Consider the following 18,507-nt stretch of genomic DNA (forward strand, 5'->3'; position numbering starts at 1 on the left):
TTTGAGGCAATCAAAATATGTGATTAAAGTGATTCACGGGGTGGGGGGGTGGACCAACAAGATTTTACCCTAATAGGGATTACTGGTCACAAAGGGGGCTTGGTAACCAAAATGAAGCGCTCATGGGTAAAATGTGTTTGGAGATCTTCCATCCTGTCTCTAGAAGAGTGACAGCTAATTTTAAACGTCTTCCTGTTACCCTGCCTTCCCGTCCCCTACATCCCGAGTACCTACCATAAACCTGCCATATAAGCACCCTCCATTTGCCATTTAATAATTCTGGGTCAGTTCCCTGCAGATGACCTAGTCAAGGGCTTGATGGTTAGTTCTGAGTAGACACTGTTCATTCAACACCTTCCACATTTAAATACTCCATATTCATCCACTGATAAATGATGTAGAAAAAGCCAGGATAAAAAAAAGCCACTACAACCAAAGCAGATGCTGTCTGTCGTATGACTCGACCCCTGACTTTGCTGAGTGATTCGAAACTTCAGTGAAAAGTAACTGAAGACAACGGTGTCCATGATGAAGGGAATGAAAGCTGCTACCCTTCCTAGAGAAATCACTTTAAAAGGAGTGGGAAAAGGAGAAGAAAAAGAAGGAAGGAAGAAAACTGGGTCGACACTTGGCATTTACTTGAAGAAGAGCCAGCAGATGTACGTGCAGAGACAGTTTCACAGCACAGAGGGAAGGCATCGATCAGAAGGCTTCCTTGGCGCAATTAAATTTCTTTGGTGGCAGCCTCGGCTGGGAAGGCAAGGCACAAAAGTTGTGTTCAGGGTTCTGAGGGCCAAGAGGTGGTGTCTGTGAACTTACAGGGATTGATCGGCTCAGGAATCTCGCTGAGGAAGAAGAAAGGCCGGTGTAGGAGGGCCGCAGGGCGGTGGCGTGATCCTCGGTCTTGGCGCTGTGAGGGCCTGGCTGACTGTTCAGGGCACTCCCACTGCTGCTGTTGCTTCTGCTGTACTGGTTGTTGTTGAGCTCAGGGTAATTTCTGGCAGGCAGCTGGGAGCTGCCATTCAAGAGGCTGGTGAACGGGTTGCCTACGAAACCCACCTTGGAGGGTGAGGCAGTCTTTTTGTTCTCTGGATCGTCTGCTGCAGCGTTCAAGTTCCCTAGAGAACTGGCTAGCCGGGAGTTCATGGAAAAGCTGAACGAAAAACACAGGTGGGGCGGGGGGGGAACATAGACAACCATGTATACTCACACAGGGTTCACGTTTCTAAAACACATGATTACGACATTAGGGGAATGGGATGAAGACAGTTCTGATCAACGCAAATGGTGACAGAATTGCTCTTGGTGATATTATAATATGTGGCCTTTAGTTATACATGGTAAGTTCCTCTGTCAAAAGTAGTTAAGACTCAAGAAGCTGGCTAAAACAGTTTGACCAGAGATCCTGAAATAGAATATGTGCGGGTTTCTACTTGCCCTGTGGCAGGAAGTAAATGAAAAGGACTATATAAGGGGAGAGTACAAAGCAGACCTAAGTACAAGATTTAACTTCTATATATTCGATCATATGACTACATCAAACATCCCTACCCATTTTAGTTCGGCCCATACACATCAGGGGAGAAAATGACTATGTCGTATATTATTAGTCTGCACCACTGAGCTCTGTTCCCTGGATCATGTTGGGCAAGCTCTGGAAAGGGATGCCGTACAGCATTCCCTCCATGGCCATGTCCCCACAATTCAAGACAGGAACAGAAGCCTAGAGGGTCGCAGTGCTTTTTGTGGTTTCTCCCCTTCCCCCAGTCCCCTCCTCTCACAAACTTCAGCCAAATCCATTGTCTGCTGCTGCCTTCCTTTACCTCCTGCCAGTGCCTCAGAAGGAGGAGAGAAAAATTACCTTCTTACACTGGTGCCTGAGGACAAAGAGCCTCTGTTTATCCTCTTGGCCATCACCGAAGGGGACAAAGCCACTTTTGAGGTCTTCAAAGGAGATGCAGATCCTTGTGGGGAAGAACTCAATCTTTGTGGAGAAAAATGGGCAAAGCATCACACAAAAGCTGTGTTATCTTAATATTCACCAATAGACTAGGACAAGATAAACTAATAAACGTTAAAGAGATCATGGCAGGTCCTAGTAACAGTAGCCAACACGGCCGCAGCCCTCACTCTGTGCTGAGCGCTCATCTAAGAACCTGAGGGACATTAACTCAGCTTCTCCTCACAGCAACCCCACGAGGTAGCGAAGACTGCACTTTGCAAGTGAGCAAATGGAGGCACAAAGGAAAAGCTCCTCGTCCAAAGTCACTCAGCGAGCGAGAGGCAAAGCTGGGATTCAAATCCAGGATCCAAAGTCCTGGGGGTAACTACCATCCTGCCATCCTTGACCACTTCCCTTCCTTGACACTGGCATTCATTCCTTCCAAGTCCTGAGATTCTACCTCTCTATATTTCAAATCTATCCTTATCTTTCCACTCTGCAACCGCCCTAGGAGAGGCCATCATTATTTCTTATCCTTGACACCTAGCAGCACCTTTTAATCTGTTTCCTTAAAACTCACATTCCGAATAGCCTCCAACAAAATCTAAAATATCTAATCAGGTTGCTTCACTGTTTAAACCATCTAATTTGTCTTCAATGCCCAGAAAGCCTAAACTTCTTGGCTTGGCTTTAAAACCCTCCAAAATCTGGCATTTGCCAATTCTCCACATTTTCCCACCAGACACCTCTTCTCCAGCTACAGAAAATGCCCTGAGATGCCTGGATAGACGGCGTCCACACCTCTGTCCAGTTTGCATACGCTATTTTTCCTGCCAAGGCATCTTCTCCTGTCCTTACCTCACCTCTACACACACCTTTTTCTTCCACCTCCATCTGACTCACTCCCATTGCTTATCCTTTAATGGTGCAATCAGCTGTTACCTCTTACAGCAAGCCTTCACTGAATTCCCAGGCGGGGTAAGCATCAAGTTTCATCATATATTCTCATAGTAAATCACAGCTCTTGTACCACATTTCATTGTCTAATATCGTCTACTTCCCTCGAAATTAGCTCCATTACGAGCAAAGAACTGCTTCTCATTTCAATTCCCAGACTAGCACAGTGCCAGACTCAGAGTAGGTGTTCAGGAAATATTTGCTGAGTGAACAAAAAGGGAAAAGTGACTCAAATCTGGACTCTCAGGGCCCAGTCATGGTTTTAATACCAAATGTGTTTTGTCCTGGACAAATCTTTTAATGTAGCTGGACCCTGTTTTCCTATCTGCTATAGAAAAGCTGATTTACTTGTAGACTCTTTTCTTCATCATCTTCCCTCCAAACAGCAGCTTACAACATGGTTTGCCTCTAAATCAAGAACAGGAAAAGTTGTACAAGGAAGCAGCTCAAGCTTCTGGAGAAGTCTGGGCCATCTCAGAGCTGCCCTCACTAAACAACCCTAAAACCTAGAGCTGAATAAGAACAGAGCTGAGGAATGACTCAGCTTTTTTTCCCCATCTGTTGATGACAGTTTTGGGCAAACATTTCTACAGCCCTCACTAAGACCTACCCTTGATCCTGGTATCACTTAGACCACCAGGGAGTGTTCAGGGAACATTTTTCCAGAGAAAAACACTAATGTTTCCTCCTCAAATGGAGAATAGGGAAGGAAATAAAACTAGAAAACAAAGGAAGGGAACAAATACATGCAAAAATAGGAGGAAAGAAGAATAACAGAAATGTTAAAAATTCAAGGCAAAATCGATCACTGGCTTGAAAGGCATGTTGCAGAGCCACTGTAGTTTATTAGAGATCCCACCATGCACTGGGCACACCAAGTACATTGGCATCATTCCCACAGCCATACGGCCCTGTAGACACCTCAGGAAAATAACATTTTTGCAGGGTGAGCATTAAATACAAAGCATATTGTAACAATCTAGAACAGAAAGGAAGGAATTTTAAAAGTGAAAAGCTGTGGGCAGTTTATTTCTATGGGCTTAAGGGTTGGGAAATGTATCTAAAGGGTAGCATTTGTTTATAAGCTACTGGAAATTCAACCTGGTTGACAGTACCTGGAAGGCTGGGACACTGCTCTTGGATGCCCTTTCATATCCTCCAACCTACAGAAACCAAAGACAAATGTTCACACAACACCAGGGTCACACATTTAAGCCAAGACCAAAAGTCACATCATCTGGAGTCAGACCAGCAAAATTATTAAATGGGCAAGAGGGATAAACCTTGCAAATGGATATTAGTATTTATTCACTTTATAAAATAAATCCTAGAATCAGCAGGAAATCTATTTTAGTCATTTTGTTTCCTCTTGAATTTCATTTACAGCAAAATGCTTTTTCATCAGAAGGTGGTATTGCATCTACTCAGGTTAAAAATGTTTGATCATGGTGCCATGATGCTTTTAAGAAAAACTAAATTCCAAAAAATGAGAATATTTCTGAGGATAAAAAGAAAAAGAAAAACACCATGTTGGAACGAACCTTCTAAAGTTTTGTGTAGTGAAGATTCTCTGGCTTCTTTCGCCTTTTTATTTGTCAAGTTACACCCCAACTTACCCTTTCCTCCCCCTATGATTTCTTAAAAATCAAACATAAATCTGTTTGAAGTTAATTTTAATCAATATGATGCAATTTCTTAGAGTTTCAAACAAAAAATGGTGAATAAAAAAAAAAAAGATTGGTGGGCTTCCCTGGTGGCGCAGTGGTTGAGAGTCCGCCTGCCGATGCAGGGGACGTGGGTTCGTGTCCCAGTCCGGGAAGATCCCACATGCCACGGAGTGGCTGGGCCCGTGAGCCATGGCCGCTGAGTCTGCGCGTCCGGAGACTGTGCTCCGCAACAGGAGAGGCCACAACAGTGAGAGGCCCGCGTACCAAAAAAAAAAAAAAAAAAAAAAAAAAAATTGGTTATCTAAACTGATCTTGAAGAAACTTCCACTGACTTAGACAATATATATAGTGAAAAGAGCATGAACTTTGAACAGTGCTGGGTTTGAATAACAGCTAGGGAGTGATTTAACCTCTCTGACCTCAAGCAACCAACACAAATGTGGGTAATGGTGCACACCTTTTGTGTTAACTCGGTTAATCCTCATGTCCAAACTAGGCACCTAACAAGATTCCTGGCCCATAGCAGCTGCTCAGTAAATGGTACATTTCCTCAACTTCCTAGTGGTAGCTGGTGATTATTACTAAGTATTAAACTTGCTATCCCACCTTTCCATTTTACTATAGAAAACAATCACCTCAACTTTGAGCTATATGAACCTTCATTTTTCAGGGCAGGAAACCAGTACCCAAAGCACAGATAATGGTATGACCAGATCCAACCTGACTTAAGTGTTATAATCCTCCCAGATAATACATAAAACTAAATTCCCTGTGAGGAGTCTGTTTGACATTTATCATACTAGCAAAACATCTCTCTTGCTATGCATTTCTCTCACTTAAAAATCAAAGGAAAGTAGCCACTTCTGGTTATATTCATTTGTGGACTTGCCATTCCTTATATTACAATAAAGAATCTTGATATTTACAGATTTTTGTACCTACATTGATTCTGAAGTCTTTTTTTTTTCACTTAATCCGAATTATCAGAAGATTTCAAAGGTTGTGGTCAGAAGTTAAGTCCCATCAATTGATTCTGATGAGTAATTTCAGACCTCCAAACCAAGATGGTTTATAACTTTACAGGCAAGAATTGCTTATTCAATTCTCAAAAATAGAAAGTAAGGCTAAGGAGTTAGGATATAACAAAAGCTTGGCATACTATACTTATCTGCACACTCTAGATTAAATACAAATGCTTGGCACATCTGTGAGAATTCACCATAGGACAGGAAACCCATTCACAGCAGAAGAGTCCATTCCAAGTGGAATTTTGAAGAGTCCCAAAGACAACCAACTGCTTAGCAGTTTAAGGTGGAATTCCAGAGATTAAGATGCAGCAGCTGCTTTCAATAAGCTTCTAAAATTTAGCTACTCCCCGCAGTGATAAAATAATTTAAAAAATGACACAAAATAGTAATAAACCAAAAAATGAGAGGTAAACATAGTACTTGTAGAATGATATTCAAAAGAGAAGATTAAATATTCTATCCACAAATGGAGGTACAATATAAATTTAAAAGTTTCAAACAGATCTACCTAAATGCACACGATGGTGAGGAGCGTGGCTGTCTCTGACTTTTTAAGGCACGTAGTTTGTCTCCCTGGGTTATATTATTTTTCATTTCCACATCTTCATCCTCTTCTAAATTACTCTGGAAAAAAATTCATGTTCCACAGAAAGGTCATTACTAGTAATTCTACTTTATATAGATTTCTTAACAGTTTATAGATTATCTCGGTATATGGATATGTTTTATACAGATTATCTTAAATAGTTTTAACGCACTATGAATTCAGCATTGGCCACATATATACTAAAGAACGCTGGACTAATCACCAATTAAATATACTGGTCGAATTCCAAATCAAAGAAGCATGGGTATGGATGTGGTAGAATTTATTAAAAGGAGCTCTGTGACAACGGACCACAACCATGGAGACGTTCTTGCAGACAAAATTGTGCTTTTGAATATAGCTTAGACATAGGTTGGCTCAATAGATACAGTACAAATATTTTTCCAGAAGCTACCAGCACCCATCACTGCAAATTCCATAGCTTGTTTACATAAGTGAAAGATAAAACAATTTAGGATATCTATACAGTAACTTATTAACATCATTTAACACTATTAAAAGCACTCAAGATTTTTCCAAGCTTACTGGACTGGGAAAGTGTGTTTCCTGCTGAACCAAGTCTTGTAGTTGGAAAAATATATATAAGTACCACACCAGGTCTTTTTTGCATACCAGGTCACATTTAATTCTCACAACCCAGGGAGCGGTGGTGGGGAGGGCACCATTACCCTTAATTTGAAGATGAAAAAAGGAGGTGCTTGTGGAAGATAAGACTATTGCCTAAGCTCCCCTAAACTCTTCATGACAGAGCTATGATTTTAAAATCAGATTTCTTGTCCTCAGATACAATGTTCTTTCTAAAATATATGCCACGGCACACTAACATTTCACCATAAAGATTGTATTTTTCCTCACCTGAAAATAAATCAAAAGGTTTGAATTTGCTAAGATCATTTCTAGCCATAAGAGTCTCCTCTCTTCTTTAAAGCTAGAAGTCTTATTTGATGAAGAATGTACAAAAACGCACTTCCCTCAGTGACCTTTTAGTCATTTTTGACAGCCATTCCTGAATCAAAACACTTTTTTGTTCCTTGCCATCTATTTTGGGGTCCATGGATTCATCTGGAGCTCAGTAGGCATGTCCTGGGTAAAAAGACCACACCTCACCACTACAGCTCTGATTTAAAAAAAAAAAAGACATACAAAATACACAGCTAATAGGAAAGAAAAAGAAATGAAGATGAAAGCTTCCCAGAGGAGACAATCCCTTGGCTGAGTCTTAAAGAATGAGTACAAGCGACGCAAGCCAAGCCAAGGTCACAGGAAGGGCCATGCCGGCAAAGAACTCCGATCTAACAGTCACAGGATCGTGGAACCCCAAAGTCAGGCGTTCTCTTAGAGTTATTAAGAGATGCCCACCTATAAAGTCCCGAGGAATCAATTATATCATTCATCTTTGTCCATACAATCCCAGTGGGGGGAAATCTACTACCACCCAAGGAAGCCTGTAGGAACAGAAATCAGGCACGCCTGAAGGCTAGGCTTGCAAGCAGGATAGTAACACCTGAGAAGCTGAGCTTAGCTTCATCTAGCACCCAACGTGCTGGGTTGGTCGCAGTTACGTGTGCCTGACAGAAGGACAAGCACATAGCCAAGAGGCTCCAAAATATGAGGGGGTCTCAAGAAGTATATAAGCCTTCATAAGACTGGCAAGGAGAGCTTCTTGAAGGTCGGACCGGATCCACACCACAATCCGTTTCACTGTCTAATGAGTGCCTTAGTGAGAAAGCCAGGAAAGCACGTTTGTCTATTCAACTAGGAGGATCTTTGCGTTCTCAGCTCTAAAATGCCTTCAAAATTCTAAGGAAAAGTAATTCTCAACTTGAAATTGCAATATTCAACCTATCTGTCAAGTGTAAAAGTAGAATAAAAGTACAAAAATTTACCTCTCTGACAATCTTTCTGCGAAAACTATTATAGGATATGCTTCAGGAGAAGGAAAGAAGACAACATGAGATCCAGGAAAATTAGGGATCCAACTGAGAAGTGTGAAGAGAAGGCCTTGGGTCAGAACTCTATATTTGGGCTGTAGAACAATTAGTTCAGGTTGGAAGGCAGAAGTGTCTTCAGGAAAACAACGGACTTGGTAAGATTTTTTTGCTGTGTTGAGATTTTGAAAAAAATTTTAATTGCTTGGCACAATTTGGGGAGGAGGGGAGAGTAGCATTCTCTTTTCCCAGATATATAGAAAACTACACAAATAAAAAGAGCAAATAACTCTAGGGGGAAAAAAGGAGCTTCAACAAAGAAATCAGTCATAGTGGGCTACTAAGTTCAACAGTGAGCAATATTTGTAATAATGTATACATTATTTGGGTTTAACCAAAAATTATAATATAGCTATATTGGGAAGCTAGGGGAAGTAGAGGTGATAGCAAGGTAGGAGAACTAATCCTATCTACCATAACCAGGAGGCAATAGAAAAATGTCCGAAATTGATAAGCTTTTAAAAGTAGCATTATAGCAAGATATTTAGGGCTTTCCTGGTGGCGCAGTGGTTGAGAGTCTGCCTGCCGATGCAGGGGACACGGGTTCGTGCCCCCGTCCAGGAAGACCCCACATGCCGCAGAGCGGCTAAGCCCGTGAGCCATGGCCGCTGAGCCTGCGCATCCAGAGCCTGTGCTCCGCAACGGGAGAGGCCACAACAGTGAGAGGCCCGCATACCGCAAAAAAAAAAAAAAAAAGATATTTAGAAATTTGGCAGTTAATTTGCTTACAGGTTTCTCCTGTTTGAGAATGGGTCTGGGGATACAGAAAGGTGGGATAGGGAACTGATTTTTTATTAGAATTCAATACTTTTGCTATTTCTAAAACTGTGGTCATATATTATTTTCTAAAATAAAAATTAATTTTAAAATATACAGTTAAAGAAAGTAACAGTATATTTATATTATAGTTACTTTACATGTGTTTATTTCTCCCACTTTATTGTAAATCTTAAAGGTGAAAAAATTTTAAATTATAATACATTTCAAACACGTAGAAAACAACAAAATGATGTAACAGCCAGCCATGTACCTAACTACCCAGAATTAATATATTTTTTCTTAAGCTCCTTAAGGAGTTTACTTAGGTACACTGGCTCTCAAAGAAAATGAAAACATTATATATTAAGTCCCAGCTCTCAACCTCTGGAGAAGGAAACCATGTCTTTTCCAAAGAAAAAATATATATATTTTACCATATAATACTTGTTTGTCATAGGTAACAACAAACTACAGAAAAGAGATTAAAAAAATATTAAAGCCACCTACATACTTACCATCAAAGTAAAACACATTAGCATTCTGTCATATAGTCTTCCAGACTTTCCCCTGTGCTATCTATACATACCCACCAACACATTTCTTCCTCTCAAAAGGAGGTTGAATTATACATGCTGCTTTGTAACCTACTTTTTCACTTAAATATACTACAGAAGTGCTTCAGGGTAGATTTTAAAAATCTTCTACATTATCATGTTTTATTGCTCCATAAAATTCCATTGTTGAGATGTATCAAATTTTATATATTTCGCCCTAAATCAGGCTGTTTGCTGTCTCTCATCACTATAAACAGTTCCAACAAACATCCTTGTATAAACACATGGTTTCTGAACACTGTCCTATTATTATTGCCTTAAGATAAATGCATAGAAGTGGAATTGCTAGATTAAAGTCTCCTGCTACATGTTATCAAACCGCCCTCCAGAAAGGCTACACCATTTTAAACTCCAACTAGCAATGTTTAAGAGCTTTTTAATCCCCAAACCCTTGCTAATACTGCATACATTTCTTTAATCTCATACAAGTTGATAGGCATAAATAGCATCTGTGTTCCTTTCATTCCTAGAGAAGTAGCACATTTTTTTATATTTACCAACCATAAGGGCCCCCATTTTGTTTTATTTGTGTACATGGAGTTTTCACATTGATTTTTTTTTATAAATTTATTTATTTTCTTTATTTATTTTTGGGTGCATTGGGTCTTCATTGCCGTGCACGGGCTTTCTCTAGTTGAAGCAAGCAGAGGCTACTCTTCGTTGTGGTGCGCGGTCTTCTCATTGCGGTAGCTTCTCTTGTGGAGCACAGGCTCTAGGCGTGTGGGCTCAGTAGTTGTGGCTCGTGGGCTCTAGAGCACAAGCTCAGTAGTTGTGGCACACGGGCTTACTTGCTCAACGGCATGTGGGATCTTCCCGGACCAGGGCTCAAACCCATGTCCCCTGCATTGGTAGGTGGATTCTTAACCGCTGAGCCACCAGGGAAGCCGCACATTGATTTCTTAAGAGCTCTTTACATTAAAATAAAAAAAACTTTCATTTGAATGTGTTGTAAATATTTCCTCCCAGTTGATTAATGTGAGGAGAATAACTCAGAGAGATCAAGACTGGGGGCGGGGGGCACAGCAGTGGTCTGGTGAGAGAGGACAGATTGGATTAAGGTAGGAGAAACTGCCTGGAACTCAGGACCTGGGGAAGGAGGAGGGAGGGGAAAAGATCTGGACACACAGTACAGGTCTGAAAAATATCTGCTAAAATATAAATCATGTTTTTTTTTGTCTCAACCTATCTCCCCTTATTTTATTTCTGTGGCTACTGTAAGAAGTTTTAGCCATTTTTAGGACTAAGAATATAAAATATATGAGTTATAAAATTCTTAGTAAATGATTAACAGCCTTCAAACTCTTGACAAAAATAGTTATATACAGTGTTATTCAAAACACATTTAAATTACAAAATTAAGAAACAAAAAGCCCCACACACCTACGGTCAATTATATACAATAGGAATATTTGACAAAGGAGGCAAGAATATACAATGGGAAAGAGACAGTCTCTTCAGCAAGTGGTGTTGGAAAAGTTGGATAGCCGCATGTAAATCAATGAACACACCCTCTCACCACACACAAAAATAAACTCAAAATGGCTTAAAGACTTAAACATAAGACAGGGCACCATAAAACTCCTAGAAGAGATCACAGGCAAAACATTCTCTGACAGAAATCATACCAATGTTTTCTTAGATCAGTCTCCCAAGGCAACAGAAATAAAAACAAAAATAAACAAGTGGGACCTAATCAAACTTACAAGCTTTTGCACAGCAAAGGAAACCATAAAAAGAAAAGACAACTTACAGAATGGGAGAAAACATTTGCAAATGATGAACCAACATGGGCTTAATTTCCAAAATACACAGCTCATACAACTCAACAACAAAAAAACAAACAACCCAATCGAAAAATGGGCAGAAGACCTAAATACACATTTCTCCAAAGAAGAAATACAGATGGCCAACAGGCACAGGAAAAGGTGCTCAACGTCACTAATTATTAGAGAAATGCAAATCAAAACTACAGTGAGGTTCCACCTCACACTGGTCAGAATGGCCATCATTAAAAAGTCTACAAATAACAAATGCTAGAGAGGATGTGGAAAAAGGGAACCCTCCTACACTGTTGGTGGGAATGTAAGTTGGTGCAGCCACTGTGGAAAACAGTATGGAGGTTCCTCAGAAAACTAAAAATAGAATTACCATATGATCCAGCGAGCCCACTCCTGGGCATATATCAACAAAACTATAATTCAAAAAAATACATGCACCCCTATGTTCACAGTAGCACTACTCACAATAGCTAAGACATGGAAACAACCTAGATGTCCATCAACAGACGAATGAATAAAGAAAATGTGGTACATATATACAATGGAATACTACTCAGTCATAAAAAAGAACAAAATAATGCCATTTGCAGCAACATGGATGCAACTATAGATTATCACACTAAATGAAGTCAGAAAGAGAAAGACAAATACCATATGATATCACTTATGTGTGGAATCTAAAATGTGACACAAATGAACCTATCTATGAAATAGAAACAGACTCACAGACATAGAGAACAGACTGGTGGTTGCCAAGTGGGAGGGGGTTGGGGAGGGATGGAATGGGAAGTTGGGGTTAGCAGATGCAAGCTTTTATATATAGAATGGATAAACAACGAGGTCCTACTGTATAGCACAGGGAACTATATTCAATATCCTATGATAAACCATACATAATAGAAAAGAATATTAAAAAAAGAATGTGTATATATATATAACTGAATCACTTTTCTGTACAGCAGAAATTAACACAACATTGTAAATCAACTATACTTCAATAAAAAATATTTTTATAAAAAGAAAAAAAAACTATATAGAAGAGGACTTTGGTCTCCTGGAATCCTGAATAAGTCACGCAGACAGGAATATAACCAACCCCTGTATTTATTAGGGCACTTATAATATATACTAGGTCACAAGCGCCTGCGTGGGGAAAAGTATATTAGAAAATAGAGTTCCATTTGTCATGAGGCATAAATCAATCCCAAGAACTGGGGGACCGAGGGCAGTTTGAAGATGTTTCTCATCAGGTACTGTTATACCGCATTCTTTATACCAAATTCATTCCTCATGATGACTAACGATGAACAAAGTCACAAACGATAAATGCCGAGAATTTAACCCAGGCCTCCGTGTGCTCTTGGGCTCCAGCCCCTTTCCCCAGAGTCCCAGTATAGCCCCCCTCTTGCTCTCAGCTACTCTGGAAGCAGCAGATCCCCTGAAACAAAGCCACACGATTGCTGGCAATGGTGAAGAAGCCTAGTTCAGGGAAGACCCTGATATCTTGGCTCCCCCAAGGACGGGGGTCTGTTCTCAGACCCCCTGTCGCCCTCTGGAGGGTCTGAGCATCAGTGCGTTTTCTTCTGGATACAAGCCTGCCCTACATAAAGACAGGAAAATAGAGCCAACTAAAACACATAAAGAAGGAGAATTTTTAAAGATATTGTTATTTATAGGTGATGGTCTAGCTAAAGAACAACTAGCATAAAATATGAAGATGCATTTTATTCCACCAGTTGTTCTCTATATGCAGACAAGATGAAAACCAAAATCAAATAAATTAAATTGTGCCCATAGATTTCAGTTGGATAAATTACTGACCAACACATTAATAAATTTATTTACTAATGTTACCATTAATAAAATGGTAACAGAGAAAACTACTAGGGAGGCCATTGTGTATGCCATTAAGAAAAGATATTTTAGATGAAATACAGCACACTATGGAATAAAGATGGAAGAGTTATAATAGAAAAATGACATAAAAGGAGAGTTTGAAATAGAAACAAGTAAAAATAGAAGTCTAAGGACTGAAAGAAAAAGACAAAAATGGAATTTTTAGCAGATTTAAATGATTTGGCAAGGAAAAATGACTGGGTCATCTCTAAAATTCTTTTCATCTCTCAGATGTTAATCCTATGAGATGTAAAAGTTGGAGAAAGGCAAAGAGGTCGCCTTCATAAATTGTTTCTGATCAATAAAAACTTTGGATTTATCAGAGCTCCCCAAATTCGTCTCCTTATCCTTTTCCCTGCCACTGGTTCAGACCTCGTCACCTGGACCACTGCCTCATGACCAACTCCCTGGCCTTCCAACCCCGGGCCACACACAGATACAAGCACCCCTTCCACAGCACAGCCAGGGTGAGCTCCTCAAAGGGTGAATCTGTGTACTGTCACTCCCCTTACTGATAGCCTCTGGTGGATCCCTGCGGCTTTCAGATTGGACCTGGAATGCCTTAGTGGGCCTAAGAGTGGAAAGAAAGGTGCTTAAAAGTAGGGCCTTAGAGATTTAATTTTTACTTCATAGATTTTTTTAAAGATGTACCCAGCTCATGGGCAAAGGATTTTATAAATCATGGTAACTCATGGCTAAACGTCAGCAGCACCTGTATCTAATTAATATCTCTAACTCAAGAGTACACACTGACTGGTGTGCTAATACTGGACTATCACCCTAGAGTAGGAAAAAGATAAAAGCAATTGCAGTTCCAGGAGAAATTTATTAGGACACGTTGGCTAAGCTTATGTCCAAAATGACTGTATGCAATGCACTAGAGCCACAAAGAGGACCCAGTGGAGAGGCAGCATAGTACAGTGAGAGGCCTCAGGGTCAGAGGCCAACGCTGGGGCCACAGTGCCTGCGTTCAAATGACAACTCCACTCTGTACTTTGTGATCTTGGGCAGGCAGCTTCACTTCCTCTACCTCAGTTATGTCATCTGTGAAATGGACCTTGTAAAGGTGCCTATTTCATACAGCTCTTCTAGGGCCTAAAATTAATCCATGTAATAAAGTGCTTAGGACAGTGCCGGGCACATAGTAGGTGCCATTTAGGTGGTGGTTGTTGCCCCGTAAGCTCCTCATTTAACTCCTTATACATCTGGCACTTTAAATAAAGTGCATTCGATTCCATTTAAAGCCATTTTTTAATAACCCCAATACAGAATGGATCCTAAGGCCACTCAATGTCAAAATGAGCACTTATTGCTGGTACTATTTTATATTTGAGCATATGCTACCCTTGGATAGCTTGGATTATTACCAGTTTCATGTCTGTATTCTCGTTTGTTTTCTGTGAAACTGTCAGCCTTCACTCATTCAGGTAATATTTACGAAGGCCCTGTGGGCTAGGAATAGACTTATGATGAGGGCAGATAGAAGCCTCCATCCTTACAAAGCGTATTGCCCAGCAAGGAAGGCGAAGTAAGGACCATGGAGGAAAAGGACAGTGCAAGGCAGGGCCGTGAAGCAGGGAGCCCCCTCCAGACCCACAGGATGGGCTGTGTACATTTCATAGTTCCTAGCCCAGCACTGAAGACCAGGTTCAATAAAGGAAAAGCCTCTATTTTTAAAAGATTTCTCATAACTCTAAGTGGGCGAAGAGAATTCATTACAGCCACAACCTACTCCATTACTATGGCCTGAATCATTCTGGTTCGTACTTTTGATTATTTTCCTTTTACCCACCCCGTAAGCACTGAAAAACTATACATTCAAGCTCCCCAAATCAGGTAACTACGGAGCTTCCCAAGCTTCCTAATAACCAATCACAGGAAAATTCCTATAGGCATAGAAATCAAAAACTAATTTGCTATCTCTGCTTTTGACTTAAAAAAAAAAAAAAACTACCTCTAGAAGAACACTGGCTTTTTGCACTTTCTCTGTATATAAACTAAATAAATCCAGGATTTCCATGGGCTTCTATCCTGAATATTGGTATAGAACTTGAAACATTAAAACCCTTGCAGCATTCTTGACGTATTTTCCCAACTGGAATTCACAAGAATGATAAAGGAATCACTAACTCTGTTATACTCACTTGAGTAAACTAACTCCCCATATTCATGGAGACAGCACCAGATAAGCATAGCAATAAAAAGGCTCAGAATCAGAAGAGGTACTTGCACAAAGCATCACCTAACTATAAAGTCGTCCAAAACCCATAGATATGTCACTGTCTACAATCTTAACCACACCATCATTCTCTAGTATTTCTGAACTCTTTCATTTCTGTCCTCTAATTTCAAAAATAATAGCACTTCTGAATGAGAGCTAAGTAATTAATTTGGGGGGTGGGAAATAGGAACGAGGTAAAACAGCCAACATCTGAATATATGCTCATATTTCAAACTGACTTATTTTAAATTTCAATCATATTGCATTCATCACCCTTCCAGTGATAAATAAATGTTATTCAGTCTCAAGTTCAACAAACTGGGATCTAAAAAAGTTATGAGAATGAAATGTTCCAACTACCAGATGTTAATTTAATACAGATTATGATATAAAAAGCATTATGTTCCTGCAAGATAAATATATTTCTCAGATAGATGGATGGGTTTCATATGTGCCTCTTCAGAGGTCATAACTCAAAAGCCTTATTTACTTGAACTCAAACCTGGGGAGGAAATGCTGACCAGAGCAACAAAGTGTTCTTGTTTAGCTACATTATCTCATTAAAATGTCAGTCCAGATCCTTTTTGTTTGCTTTGAAAAGGCCAAACCATAACACAGAGACAAGAAAAGGTCTACAAGGGCTCTGAACATCAACACGACCTTGGCTAATAAGATTTATGCTTGGTCAGGACAGATGACTCAAACCAGTAAACTTAGCCACTTCATCAGTGGCTGTCCTGGAGAACATACCACAGGGTTGAAAACTCAGTTCCTCCAGCAGTCCCCATCCTTCCTCTTGAAGAAAACACTCCCTATCTCCGAGCACGCTTGTTATCTTTCCTGGTGAAAAAAAATCTGTTTGGGATGCCAACTGTTGACCTAACAGAGCTATGATGCATTCTTTCCATCCTTGAGGGCTAAACTTGCGCAAGGTCCTTGTCCATGTCTAATGGGTCACTGCCTAATTGAATGTAAACCTACACTGGCTACTTAAATATTTTAATAGCTTTTTTGCCCCTTTAGTGACATAAAAATATAAATATAAACTAGGTGCTTAGCTTCACCTCAGGCATACTGTGGTAGACAGAGCTAAACTAGGAGTCAGACTACCAGCTCTTAAGGTGGCCCCACTACTTGAAAACTCTGTAACCTTGGGCAAGTAAAAAATTTTGTGCGACCCGGGTTTCTGATCCACACAAGAGAGGAAACTAGAACAAATTATTTCAAGGTTGCTTCTACCTCCAAAAATGCCCATGATCTTAATTCTTAGTGAATCACTATCATTTTTATTGAGGTAGCAAGTATAATAGAAAAAAATATGGGTTTGAAATCAGATAGACCTGGACTGAATCATGTTTCTGACACTGAGAACTTCTCTAATATTCAATTTCCTTATTATAAAATAGAGATAATATTGACTAACTCACCAGGTAGTTATGGAGATTAAATCAGACGATGTATGTCAATTGTTTAAAGTGGTTTGTTTATAATGGAGTCTCAATTAAAAAAAATAAAAGTTGCCCCTGATTATGTTTTCAACTCTGGACTTACTTTAGAAATCATGAATTTGAGGCTTCAATGTACCACTTGTGGTATGTAATATCCAACTGTCCCATTAAGATTTTTCTTGTTGATATCTATTTCCATTTTAAAAGAGAAAGTTTGCTTTTCTATTTCTTTTTTGTAAGTATTTTCCAAACCAGAGTAGACTCCTTTATAATTGTACTCCTTAAATTACAGCTTTTTTCTTTTTAAGGATAATTGCTTTCTTTGCTTTTATTATTGCTTTATAGGTGTTGACTCCATGCCTAAAAATTTAGTACTGCAGCATTCAGAGAAGAGATGTGGCTATGTTATATGTGTTCAATTGGGAAACAAAGAAATGCAGAACGTTAGTCTTAAGGAGACACGAAAATCTTCCTGGAAAAAACTCACCTCTCCAAATCTCTCCACGTTTTGTATTTTAGATAAGTTTCCACCAATAGACATATCATCCAAGCTAGAAAGAATTTTATTAATACTTCCTTCACTGGATGGTCTATTTTTCAGTTTGGATCGGAAAATGTCTCCTTGGACCCACAACGATGCCTGTTTCCTGTAAAAAGGAGAAAAAAACAAAATAATCTTTGAAATAAATGAGTATCACCTCCTCAAAAGTATATCTTATAGACAAAAAGATTAGCAGATAGACATTTGCAGATCAGACTAGAAAGATTATGAAGTCTTAAAGAAAAATAAAGTCATTTTCTGAATGCCAAAATAAATTATTTAAAGTTGTACAGATGAACTGGTTTGCAGGGCAGAAATTGAGACACAGATGTAGAGAACAACCAAGGGGGGAAAGCCGCAGGGGGGTGGGGATGGTGGTGTGCTGAATTGGGCGATTGGGATTATAAAATGGATAACTAATAAGAACCTGCTGTATAAGAAAATAAAATAAAATTCAAAAAATAAATAAAGTTATATATTAAATACAAAACCCTTCTTCCAATATATGTCTATATAGCCCTACATGGGTTGACTATTAAGGTTCCCAGTGTTTAAGACAAATTCCACAGCCATAAAGACAGTGAGCCAATTTGTCTTTTAAACATGAATTTGAAATCTGTAATATAGTTCTCAAATAGCAATTTGATACATCTGTAAAAATAGCTGGAGTGAAATGGACTCAAAGATGTGGTGAATAAACTTAAGTTAGATGGAGATAGTACCTTAAAAAAGTACCAAACACCTAATTGTATGTGGTATCATGAAAAGCCATGAACATATAACTTTACAAACCCACTCTTATAACCTAAAAATAAGGTTTATAGCCTCAATTAGATGATCCTTTTGGAAAAAGAAAATGTATTTGACGTTCATCTATAAGCTTTCCTTTATTCAAACAAGACATATTTACAACTGTTTTCAAGGTTATAAGAAAAGAACTTAAATGTGTAAGTAAAATGACAATCTGGGGCTACTATTTTTATTGATCGAGTCACCTTCATGTATTTCTTTTAAGATAAATTACCCCACAGAACAGTTTTTGTTCTGTACTATACCATACT

General features: G+C 39.3%; 1 protein-coding gene across 4 annotated transcripts in view; it reads right to left on the minus strand.

Annotated features, from left to right (window-relative positions):
* Nucleotides 1-702: 702 nt before the first annotated feature.
* CDC14A (cell division cycle 14A) overlaps nt 703-18,507 on the minus strand; it is a gene marked incomplete at both ends in the record, with an annotated part of 163,767 nt that continues 145,962 nt past the window's right edge. For 3 of the 4 annotated variants that reach the window (XM_082669729.1, XM_082669728.1, XM_082669731.1), the window contains 5 exons: nt 703-1,153; nt 1,862-1,984; nt 4,015-4,062; nt 6,103-6,218; nt 17,393-17,552. In XM_082669729.1, coding sequence (XP_082525855.1) covers nt 703-1,153; nt 1,862-1,984; nt 4,015-4,062; nt 6,103-6,218; nt 17,393-17,552 — 898 coding nt within the window. The remainder of the gene's footprint in view (nt 1,154-1,861; nt 1,985-4,014; nt 4,063-6,102; nt 6,219-17,392; nt 17,553-18,507) is intronic. The other variant, XM_082669730.1, reaches the window with a different exon arrangement.

This window comes from Grampus griseus, assembly GCF_964374135.1.
Source record: "Grampus griseus genome assembly, chromosome: 1".
Taxonomy (NCBI): Eukaryota; Metazoa; Chordata; class Mammalia; order Artiodactyla; family Delphinidae; genus Grampus; species Grampus griseus.